The sequence below is a fragment of the Trichosurus vulpecula genome, chromosome 1, assembly GCF_011100635.1.
Source record: "Trichosurus vulpecula isolate mTriVul1 chromosome 1, mTriVul1.pri, whole genome shotgun sequence".
Taxonomy (NCBI): Eukaryota; Metazoa; Chordata; class Mammalia; order Diprotodontia; family Phalangeridae; genus Trichosurus; species Trichosurus vulpecula.
The window spans coordinates 298,760,326-298,773,262 of NC_050573.1; the positions used below are offsets into that span (position 1 = coordinate 298,760,326).

Below are 12,937 nucleotides of genomic sequence, written 5' to 3' on the forward strand. Positions count from 1 at the left end.
ATACCACAACCTGTTTAGCTATTTCCCAATTAATAGGCATCCCCTCAAATTACAACTCTTTGCCACCACAAAAAGAGCTGCTATAAATATTTTTGTACATATAAGTCCTTTTTCTTTTCCTTTGATCTCTTTGGGATACAGACCTAGTAGTGGTATTGCTGATTCAAAGAACATATACAATTTTATAACCCTTTGGGCATAGCTCCAAATTACTCTCCAGAATGGCTGGACCAATTCATCACTCCAACAGTTCATTACTGTCCCTATTTTTCCACATCCCCTCCAGCATTTGTCATTTTCCTTTTCTGTCATGTTAGCAGATATGAGGTGGTGCCTCAGAGTTGTTTTAATTTGCCTTTCTGTAATCAATAGTGATTCTGAGCATTTTTTCATATGACTATTAATGGCTGTTTTCCTCTTCTGAAAACTGCCTGTTTATATTCTTTGACCATTTATAAATTGAGGAATGGCTCTTATTTATATAACTTTAGCTCAGTTCTGTATATACTAGAGAAAGAATGGATATAACAGAGAAACTGGCTATAAATTCCCCCCTCCCGTGCCCCCTGGTTTCCTTCTTTCCTTTAATTTTAGCTGCATTTGTTTTGTTTTTGCAAAACCTTTTTAATTTCATATAATCAAAATTATCCACTTTACCTCCAATGATCCTCTCTATCACAAACTGTTATCCGCAGATGTGAAAGCTAATTTTTCCCATGTTCCCCTAATTTGTTTATGTCACTTTACTCATAAGCTTCTTTTGGTTTCCCAAAATTCTTAAGAACTCCCAATTCTTCAACAGTAATTCTTAAGAATAATTTTTAAAAAAAAATTAATATCACTGTAAGTAAGAGTGGTTAAAAGAAAAAGGGCGAGGAGGAAAAAATACTGATAAGTAATGGTTGCAATTATGGCTTTTATTTATAGAGATTTATATCTTATATTCATTTCTTCATTCACAGTGCATTGTACTAGCTACACACTTGGTGAACACCTGAATTTAACAAATTGTCTCTAAAGCCTTGAAATCACCAGTTTATTTGTCTTTTGATTCCTTTGACTTTGTGTCCCTACCCTCCTGGATTCCCAAGAGCACAGCATCAGCTTCTAGCAGAGTTGTATCTGTTTTTCCTCCCAGGAATCTGGATGTGAGTTCAAGATCCAGCAGTCGCAGGCGTACTCTGGTTCCTTTCTGATATTTTCTAAATAGGAAAAGGGAAGGGGAGGGGAGAGATGGAGAAAAAAAAGTTTTAGTTTTATATATCATTTTGTGAACAATTAGCTTAAAAATCAAAGCCAAAGGCATTTTAATTGGTGATGGCACAGAAAAATTAACAAAGGCAACCTCAACATAATAAACTTTGTCATGCTTAATGTAAATTGGCTCCTAACATCATAGATTTAGACCAAGAAGGCAGCTCAGAGGTCATTTAATCCAACCACTTCATTTTATAGATGAGAAAACTGAAGCCTGTGAGGTTCAGCGACTTGCCAAGGTAATTCAGGTAACATAACAGTGTCAGAGAGGCAACCAGGTCTTCTAACTCCATAACAACAGCTACTTCCACTGTACCAGGCCACTTCCCTAAAGAATCTCCATGAAGCATATCCCAGGACCACTGGCTAGCATTTCTGTAACTATGCATTTTCATCTTAAAGCTGAATTTTTCTGATTAAATAACTAATTTATAAACATGCATTTCTGCCTGAAGTGCGGTACAAGTTAGCACTGGATAGGAATATTTTCTTTTTAATTTATGTTTATGTTGTAATTTAATTTAATTCCATTTTAAAGTTAGACTTTGAATGAAGAAAAATTTTCAGATAGATACTTTATAATTTGCCTACAATTCAAACACGAAGGTAAATTCTGAATATTATGTAAGACAGAAGGAATAGGAAAGTAAGACCAAATTACTAATGTGCAAAACTGTTTATAATACATTGCATTATTATGAAAAATATGTGTAGCCATATGGTCATTATGGCTCAATCTAAAGCAATTACACATATAACATAATTCTGGCTGAAGGCTATTTGCTAAATAATCCCCTTTAAAAAATAGAACTGGTAAAATCATCACATACAATTAACTGTGAAAAGTTACTTTTATTAAATAAACAGACTTTGTAGTAAATTTTAAAACGTACTGAGAGCAAAGATTTAGGACTTAAAGGGATCTTAGAAGGCCTCTAGTCGACTCGCCTGATTGGACTGATGAACAATGGAGGCCCAGACAGGTTAAATGACTGGCTCAAAGTCACACAAGTAGTTAAGTAGTAGTCAGAATTTGAACCCTAGCAGGTCCTTTGATTCCACACCCAGTACTCATTCTATTATATCATACTTGAGTGGGCTGAAAAAGTACAAATATTGTAAGTTTAATGTACTCTGAGTTAATTTCATAAAATCAGAAAACAAGCAATTTAAAAAAATGTTTTAAAGAGAATAAAATTACTTAGGTAAGCATTTGAAGACAATGACATTCCTGTTCAAGGTAAAACTAGGTTATTTACTTAACTATCCATGCCTTGCATTTTCCTAAACAACTTAAATAATCTTGGGCTTTCTAAGGGAACATAAAGATTTGGGTTGTAAAACCATTAAGTGAAACTCCAAATTGTTTGTATTGTGGTAGAAAAGTTAATGAGTTTTAGACACAAGCTTCTCAGATATAAGTTTATTAATTAAATTAATATAATTTTAAGTATCTCTTCTTAGAGAGAAAAAAAGTCCAAAATGGTAGTTTCCTTTGAAAATCTCTCTTACGTAAGCCACTTGAGTTACAATTTTATAATCTTCCCAAAGACAAAATTAATATCACAATATGACAGAACATAGTTGTGGAGCCCAGATGCAAATTCTTTTAGTTGGGATTCATCAAACAGAATAATCACTTAACTTTTGGTATTCTTTGATAATTATCCTCCTAAAAGTATCCCAATTCCTCTTTGCTCGTAAGGATTCTCCTTTCCAACTGTCAAAGGTGAATTCAAGAGATACTTCTATTCTAACTGAATTAATCAAAGACTTCTTCTTTCTCTTAGTCTGATCATTACCCTTATCACTTCAACGATGACTCCTTCCTAAACTGAACAGGATTTTCCTAATAACCTTACAGACAACTCCTTGCCATTTGCTTTTGTTTCTGGAAAGGGTATAAGGGCTATACTCGCTGACACTGTGACCTTCACACCAAAATATCCTTCCGTGGACATGACTCCTTCATATGTGTTGTCTCTCCCTAAGTAAGCTCCTTCTGGGCAGGGACGGTGCTGCTTGTATACTTGTAGCTTCAGCCCTTAGTACAATGCTTGGCAGAGAGTAAGCATTTAATACATGCATTTTATTCAATAATTTATTCCTTGTGTAGGGGAAGGAAGGAGGTAAAGTGTTTTTTGGATGGAGTAACTAATTAAGCCATTATCTTTTGGAAATATTTTACAGGAACTCTTCTATCCTATGGACGCTATGGACTTCTTTCTCCCTTTTCTTTTATCAAACTGCATCAAAGCAGAAGGATTTGGAAGCAAAGAAGTAAGAGTAACATGAGGGTGTGAACTAGTGATATTAAGTGAAAGAGATTAATTTCCCCTCACAGGTATCACTGAGCCTTGATGGGATGGGACCCATCATTACTTGGCTGTAACAAAAGGAAAAGGATGGGTAAAAAGTCTGTATGCTCTTTCCTTGATCCTTCAGTACTGACTGTGCCTTCTCTCACACCCACCAACACACTGGTGTTGGAAAGGGAGCCAGCATATTTCTTGTTCCCTATTTCTTTCAGATATTATTCCCAGTGCTACGTCACCATTCTCCTCCCTGAAGTTCACTCTATCCAGATGTAACACCAATCCAGATCCTGGTGGCAGTTATCTAATCATGTCCATGTCATTCTCCCACCTTTCACGAAAAATTTAGTACCTCTCTCATAGCATCCTTCTCTATTCTACCTATGTCTATACTAAGGGGATTCAATACACATAGTCACGTTCTCAACTCCTATGACCCGCTCCTTCATGCCATCTTAGTCACACACAGGGATGGTTTCACTCTTGACTATGCCCTCTACAAGTGTAAAGATTTCTGAAAATCTCTCTCTGACCTCCTATAACTTTCTCTCTTTCTACACCTCATTCTTCCTAAATCTACTCTTTATCCTCATGGTGACCTCGAATCCCTCTACCTCCCAAGCCATCACTCTTGCTCTGGCTTCACTGCCCTCTCTTCTTAATCTTGACTGTAGAGTTAAGTAGTTCAATACTACACTATCCTCTGCTCTCAAAGCCCTTCTCATCTTCTCCTATTACCATTTGTGACTTGCCAAGCCCCAACACAGTATGTCTTCTATCATCTGTTTCCTCTGCAATCATGCTGCCTTGGCCGTCTACGAATCTGTGTTGTCTAACATCAGGTGGACCACTACTGAAAGCAAGGCAATTCTTTTATTCCTCCATGATTCTCCTTTATACTTCTCACAACACCTTCTCTTCTCTGATGTCTCCCACATCTGCAAGTGAGAAAACAAGGGTTTGTTTTCACTATCACCTCACTCTTCTCCTTTATTCATCTCAAAACTCCTTGAGACACCAATCTCTCATTCTCTGATCCATTAACTTCAGTGTCTGATGAAGTCCTTTTTCTTGCCCAATTTTTCTACTTATTCCCTCAATCCCCGACCCTCCTGTTTCCTCTTGCAGATTACCCCCTCAACTAGGTCTCTCCATCCTTAAAAAACCCTCTCCTGGTATGATCATACCATTCCTTAAAATTACTGTCCATATAAGCTTAAGCTACTGTCCTTCCTTTTCACAGACAAACTCCCAGAAAAAGCTGTCTCTACATGTTGCTTCTACTTCTCTTTTTCTCACTCACTTCTCAACTCCTTGTAATCCAGTTTCTGAACTCACCACTCAACTGAAAAGGCTTTTTTTCCAAATGGCATTTCCAAAGCCCTTTACTCTATCCTCATCCTTCTTAGCCTTTCTGTAGCATCTGACACTGTGGACCACTCTCTCTGGGTTTTTGTGATACTACTCTTTCTAAGTTCTTTCTCCTACAACCTGATCATTTCTTCTCAGACTCCATGGCTATAGCAACATCCATATGTTTTCCTCTACTTATGGGGCTACCCAAGGTTCTGTCCAAGCCCTTTTCTTTTATCTCTATATTTTCTCACTTGGTGACCTCATTACCTCACATGGTTTTTTGTTTGCTTGCTTTTCTAAAGCATTTGCCTTTGCAGAATACAAAGTTTAAAACCACAATGAACTGAATTTCTATGCCATCTTTTTGGTCTTCAAGCTTCTTTGCAATACGGCCAGACTACCAAGTCCACTAAGTAAGTGTATGTGTGTGTGTGTGCGCGCGCGCACGAGAGAGAGAGAGAGAGAGAGAGAGAGAGAGAGAGAGAGAGAGAGGGAGAGAGAGAGAGAGAGAGCGCGAGCAATCCAGGACTTATAGATAATATTACACAGATCAAAACCTTGATAAAGAGATGCCATGCAAAAAACCAAACCCAAACCCAAGCTATAGCTTTGAAAAAAAGGGTTAAAAGTGAGTCAAAATATTCTTTAGTTCATTATGTCTTTGACAATCATCAGTGGATGAAAATTTAAGACATTTCTCATTAAAAGTACTTTGTAAGTGGTAATAAAATATGTCTTTGAATTTAATTTAGCCCCAAAGGGTTCTTATTCCTTTTCTTACATTCTGCCTCTGACTGGTGCAATCTCCTGAAGGCAGTTATAATGAGGAAAAAATAGTTGCCATTTTAATACAAATATTTAAAACACAAAAACAAACCTAATATACCCCTTGAAATAGCTCTGGGTGAATGTGAAATAAGAAAAGGCATTAGAGCTCTACTATTTCACTTAATGCTGAAAATTAGGGGGCTAACCTAACTCATCTTTAAGGCATGGCCCTGGTGTCCTTAGAGCACAGTGGCAGGTCAGAAGGTACCATATGACAATTTGTAGGGCATTGAGGTAGGGCAGAAGTTAAGACTTCTTATTGGAAGTATTGTAGTTGATGGCTCCCAGATCATCCAAGTAGTGTGACCAGCCATGTCACTCTTCCTAACCAGCTGTCCCATGAGGTCTAGGTGGTCCAGGGTTAGAAGAGAGTAAGAGAAGGCAAGGGTGGACGGGTGAATTGCCCCTAATGGCAGTTCTTCCTGCACAGTTGATCTGATAGGGTCTGGATGACTTAAGGATCAGGAGAGATAAGGAGGACTTCCTTACTTATAGGGAATCCCCCAACTTGGATTCTGAGTTGGATTTCCTTTCTGATAATGATCAATACCTTTGGCAAGTGTATGTCTTCTTGTTTTATGCTTTAATATTAATGATAAGAGAGTTGTTGAATAAAGTTAAGCCAGCTGTTATGTGTTGCAAGGAATTTTCTACAATTCTGATACATACATATCCTTCTCTGGCATGTTGGGGACATGAAGACGAAATCCAAAAACAGTCTCTACTTTCAAGCAGCTTACACTTTACTTGAGGGGTAGGGTGGGAATATAACATGAAAACAGATAAGTAGATAAAAAATAGTTTTACAAGGTTGAGAGCTTTTCAAAGTAGAGAGATCAGTTGTTATCTGAGTCGATTCTTGAAGTAAGCTACAATTCTAAGAGGTGAAGGTATGGAGGAAGTGCATCACACGTACAGGAGACAGTCTTTGCAAAGGCACGGGCATAAAAGACAGCAATTAATCTGAATTGGCTGGAATATAGAGTGCATCAAAGCAAGTATTATTGAATTAGTCTGGGAAAGAGGCTGGAGCCTGATAGTGCAGGGCTTTAAATACCAAGCTGAGGCATTTGTATTTTATCCTAGAGGCAAAGGAGAAAACAAAACAAAACAAAAAAAGTTTCTACCTCTGTCCTCTGTAAGACCTGTCTCAAAAGTCAGCCTTCAAGGAACTTGCAACTACTGCCCTTAAAACTTTTAAAGACCCTAACTCCAATTTCCTAGAAACTTTCTCTTCCTGGACTCATCCTCTCAGCCTGGGCTGTTTTAAATTGATTTTCCAGGAATGAACTTTCATGAATCTGTTTTATTTATCCCAAGGCTCTGAGCTTGCATCTGAGGGCCCTTCTTCTCTGGAGGCCATGTGGTTCTGAGGTTCTAAGGTTATGATAGACCATCATGACTCTGTTCCATAACCCTAGTATTTCCGTGCTGCTATATAAAGAGATTCTATGCCTATCTGAACTTTTAGTTTTTTGTTCAATTTCACCTCCATGAGAATTTTCTTTCTTGATAGAAAGTTATTTAAAACTTTATCTGCATGAGAAAAATGTAAGATAAAGAGGCAAAATATCATTTAAACATCATTTAACACCTCTGGTCTTAAGTTTTATCACCTGTAAAAATGAGGGTATTAGACAAAACTCGTATGGTGGAAAATGCATTGAATTCATAATTAGAATTTAAGTGCTAATTCTGCTCCTTATTCTCTTGAGAACTTGGGAAAATAACTGTATGTCTCTAGGCTGAAGTTTCCTCGTATGTAAATTTAGGGAGCTAACAGCTCATCTTTGAAGGTTCATTTCAGCTCAAAACCTTCTGAACCTGTAACTAGATCACTTCTAAGTTTTGAAATTCCATGATTTTGTAATTTTATTTGATTCTCCTTTGTCTACCCGTGTTACACTGAACACACATACACATACAATAGTTCTAAAAAATTGGATTGCTGGTTACATGCAACACACACACACACACACACACACACACACACACACATCTGATAGGTTTTATACTCGAAATTGGCTAATGTGTCATTAAAATAAAACCTTTCTCCTCATCTCATGTATGTAATACAGAAGAGAAATAGGCTTGATGTTAGGGAAATGTCCTAACAATTAGATTTATCCAAAAATGAAACAGGCTGCCTGAGGAGGTAGGAGGTTTCCTCTACTTAGATGTCTCTGAGCAGGGCGTAGGTGACCATTGCTGGGTATTGGTTTTGGACTAGATGGCTACTGAGGTCCTTTCCAAATTCAAAATTGTTTGATTCTGCAATTCAGAGTAGTACCAATGAGCACTCAGGGGCTGAGGGTGTATGCTAGAGCAGAAATAAAATGAGCAAATCATTTAACTTCTTTGGGTCTTAATATCTTCATTTTAAAATTAGTGTTGGATTAGATGATAATATCCTTTCTAGATCTAAATCTATGAATCCCAAGTAAACATATAGCAGTGTCAATATTCTACAAACTTTGTATGAAAAGGAAAATAAGTGAATTTTATCCAGCAAAAGATACAGAGTGAGAGAGGACTGTTTGAAGAGACTAGACTTGGCCAGATAAATGACATGTCAACCATATTTTCTCTTAGTCTAGGAAAGAACTACAAATATAGTAAATACTTTTTTCTAGCAATGATATAAAACATGTTTTATAATTTTAAATACATTCAGGTAATAAGATTTCAAGGAATCAAATCATCTAAAGAATTTTTTTTTCAGGCAGGGGAGGAATGTCAGAAATACTTTGATATTTTTGTGGGACTTGGTACTCACATATGTGAACACTCCTTCTTTTGAAATGGAATTAGAAGGGGAGGATAAAGGATGCTTCTACAAGAACCTCTGCTGCCAGAAATGAAATGACAGCATCAACATTGGCAAATATTAAGTCCAACTATGTGGAAGACAGTAATTCAGTACTGGGACAGGTGGGTTCAAAGAAGTACTAGACAGAGTATTTCCTCTCCGAAGGTTCTCACAATTTAAAGTGAGTTTAAAAAATAGGATCTTAGAGCTGGAAAGGGCTATGGGATCACCTTGTATGCCCCCTTCATTTTGTGGATGAGGAAACAGGATCTGAAAAGTTAAGTGACTTGCCCCAAGTCAAATGTAGTAACTGACAGCCAGGATTTGAAATTAGCCCCTCCGACTTCAAATACACAGCTCGTCCTTTATACCATGCTGTCAGAGGGACTGCTCCTTAGCATGTATAGGAAAAAAGAATACAAGATAAGGCAGTATTGAGATAAACGGAAAGGGAACAAAATTTTTAAAACTGCTGTAGTAATTCAGAGGACAGACAAGTTACTTCCACTGGCGGTGGTTAGGGAAGTTAAGAGGGAGGGTAGATGTGAATTGGGCCTTAAAGGAGGTGCAGGCATAAGGCAAAGGAAAAGCATCCTAGATGGGGGCAGTGGTTTGGCACAGTGTCAAGAATAGGCAGACTGGGCTAAAGCAAAAGATTCATATACGGAAGTGATAACAGATCAAGCTGAAAAGGTAGGGTGGAAACCAACTGTGAAGTGCCTTAAAACAAAGCTAAGGACTTGGGACTTTTCCCTGACATCTAAAGGATTACCTAAATAAGAAAAGCTTTTAAATTCAGAGTTTCAAAATGTTTATTACTTGTTTAAGGTCAAATTAATCAGCCATTTTACTTATCCTTTGCAAAATTAAAATCCTCACTCCTGATAGCTATTAAATATAAAATGTAATGAAAACAGACATTTCATTAAAGTTTGTGGTCTATGTACTTCTTTTATGGACAGATTCTTTTTAGAAATTCATATTCTTTTCCATCATCTCAAAAAAATTGCAAGGTGAAGGAAAATCTCAGCATTATTAAATTCTTTACAGAAATAGAAAATTACTATTTTTAGTAAAAAACAAGAAATACACATGGGAAAAAGCCATCTAAAGCCTAGCTGTACAAGAGATGGGAGAAAATGACAAAATCATAATAAAAACCCTCTAAAGAAGAATTATCTTCAGTGGATATTTTCAACATCACCCTGGAACAATGAAGGTCAGTATTAAATGTAGTACTTGCCTTAAAAAGGCATAATATTATCAGAATAAGGAGATAAGAATCCAGTCATTCTCAAAGCTTTCTCAACCTGTTATAGCTCTCTGTAAAGGTTACCCCCTTCCCCACTTGTAAGTTCCTCCTGGAATTCATTTTGCGAAGGGGCTCAGGCTATCCTTCGGTGCTCTCCTGGCCTTTTCCTGGCTTCTGAACTTCCAAACCATGTGGCCATTCCTGGTGCCTTCTGCATCCACCTCCCTCTTCAGCTCCTTTGGTGTGTTATCTTTCTCCATTAGAACCTAAGCTCCTGGAAAGCAGGGACTTGCTTGAGCTCCCACCCAGGTCCCTCCAAACACCTATAAAAATGGCTCTGAACAAATTCTAGAACTGCAGAACCCACAAAATAGCAGAGGGAAGCAGGGCTCCAGCCCAGGACAGCCTGGATGGTCGCGGGGTAATGTCTATCTCACAGAACTGGGACTGGAGGGGAGCAGAGCCCAGCATGGGCTGCACCCGGACCAAGCAGACTGGGAGCCTGGCGGAACAGGCCCTAGTGCCCTAAATCAGTGAGCAGTGGCAATTACCAGACTTCTCAACCCACAAACACCAAAGACAACAGAGAAGGTTAGTGGGAAAAGCTGCTGGGACAGAGTGAAAGGAGTTTGTGGTTCGGCCCCCACTCCAAGGACAGCAGAGGTGGTGCACCTACAGAACTACAGCTGCAGTTGCTTCTGGCCCCAGGCCCACCTGGTGGGAGGAATTAAGTGGTGGATCAGAGCAGGAGTACAGAGCCAGCTTAGATCTGAGTCCAGTCCGGGTTGGCGGTTCTTGGGGGAGGAGGAGCACTGGTGTGGCAGAGCTTGCTGTGTAGCTCTGAAAACAACAGTGTAGCCCCTCAAGCTTGGGACAAAGTACTCTATACTCTACAAACAGTCACACCCTGACAAAAAACTCAAGGGTCAAGTAAGTTGGCTAGGAACATGGCCAGGCAGTGAAAATGGACTCAGATTCAGACTCAGACTTTGGAATCTTTCTTTGGTAACAAAGAAGACCAAAACATACAGCCTAAAGAAGTCAACAAAGTCCAAGAGCCTACATCAAAAGCCTCCAAGAAAAACATGAACTGGTCCCATGCCATGGAAGAGCTCAAAAAGGATTTGGAAAAGTAAGTTAGAGAAGTAGAGGAAAAATTGGGAAGAGAAATGAGAAGGATGCAAGAAAACCATGAAAAACAAGTCAATGACTGGTTAAAGGAGACCCCAAAAAATTCTGAAGAAAATAACACCTTAAAAAATAGACTAACTCAAATGGCAAAAGAGCTCCAAAAAGCCAATGAGGAGAAGAATGCCTTGAAAGGCAGAATTAGCCAAATGAAAAAGGAAGTCCAAAAGACCACTGAAGAAAATACTACCTTCAAAATGAGATTGGAGCAAGTGGAAGCTAGAGACTTTATGAGAAATCAAGATATTATAAAACAGAACCAAAGGAATGAAAAAATGGAAGACAATGTGAAATATCTCATTGGAAAAACCACTGACCTGGAAAATAGATCCAGGAGAGATCATTTAAAAATTACTGGACTACATGAAAGCCATGATCAAAAAAAGAGCCTAGATATCATCTTTCAAGAAATTATCAAGGAGAACCACCCTGACATTCTAGAGCCAGAGAGTAAAGTAGAAATTAAAAGAATTCACAGATTGCCTCCTCAAAGAGATCCCAAAAAGAAATCTCCTAGGAATATTGTCACCAAATTCCAGAGCTCCCAGATCAAGGAGAAAACACTGCAAGCAACCAGAAAGAAACAATTTGAGTATTGTGGAAACACAATCAGGATAACACAGGATCTAGCAGCTTCTACCTTAAGGGACTGAAGGGCTTGGAATATGATATTCTGGAGGTCAATGGAGCTAGGATTAAAACCAAGAATCACCTACCCAGCAAAACTGAGTATCATGCTCCAAGGCAAAATATGGACTCTCAATAAAATAGAGGACTTTCAAGCTTTCTCAGTGAAAAGAGCAGAGCTGAATAGAAAATTTGACTTTGAAACACAAGAATCAAGAGAAGGATGAAAAGATAAACAAGAAAGAGAAATCATAAGGGACTTACTAAAGTTGAACTCTTTTGTTTACATTCCTACATGGAAAGATGATGTGTGTAATACATGAGACCTCAGTATTAGTGTAGCTGAAGGGAATATACATATATAGAGAGACAGAGGGCACAGGTTGAGTTGAATATGAAGGGATGATATCTAAAAAAAAAAATCAAATTAAGGGATGAGAGAGGAATATATTGAGAGAGGGAGAAAGGGAAAGATAGAATGGGGTAAATTATGTCACATAAAAGTGGCAAGAAAAAGCAGTTCTGTAGGAAGGGAAGAGGGGGCAGGTAAGGGGGAATGAGTGAATCTTTTTCTCATCAGAATTGACCTGAGGAGGGAATACCATACACACTCAACTGGGTATCTTACCCTACAGGAAAGAAGGAGGAAGGAGATAAAAAAGGGGGGACGATAGAAGGGAGGGCAGATGGGGGAGGAGTTAATCAAAAACAAACACTTTTGAAAAGGGACAGGGTCAAGGGAGAAAATTGAATAAAGAGGGATAGGATAGGAAGGAGCAAAATACAGTTAGTCTTTCACAACATGAGTATTGTGGAAGGGTTTTACATAATGATATGCATGTGGCCTATGTGGAATTGCTTGCCTTCTTAGGGAGGGTGGGTTGGGAGGCAAGAGGGTTGAAAATTTGGAACTCAAAGTTTTAAAAACAGATGTTCAAAAAATAAGTTTCTGCATGCAACTAGGCAATAAGATATACAGGCAATGGGGCATAGAAATCTATCTTCCCCTACAAGAAAGTAAGGGAAAAGGGGATGGGGGGGAGTGGGGTGACAGAAGGGACGGCTGACTGGGGAACAGGGCAATCAGAATATATGCCATCTTGGAGTGGGGGGGGAGGGTAGAAATGGTGAGAAAATTTGTAATTCAGACTCTCGTGAAAATCAATGCTGAAAACCAAAAATATTAAAAAAAAAAAAAAGAACATAAGCTCCGGGAGGACAAAGACTGTCTTTACTCATATTTGTATCTTCAGCACTCAGTATGATGCCCGGTACATGGTAAATGCTTAATAAATGTTTGTTCTC

General features: G+C 38.4%; 1 protein-coding gene across 1 annotated transcript in view; it reads right to left on the reverse strand.

Annotated features, from left to right (window-relative positions):
* Positions 1–896: 896 nt before the first annotated feature.
* The window catches only part of MRPS28 (mitochondrial ribosomal protein S28), a 171,440-nt gene continuing 159,399 nt past the window's right edge, over positions 897–12,937 (reverse strand). The window contains exon 3 of the mRNA XM_036758152.1: positions 897–1,202. Coding sequence (XP_036614047.1) covers positions 1,037–1,202 — 166 coding nt within the window. The 3' untranslated portion in view covers positions 897–1,036. The remainder of the gene's footprint in view (positions 1,203–12,937) is intronic.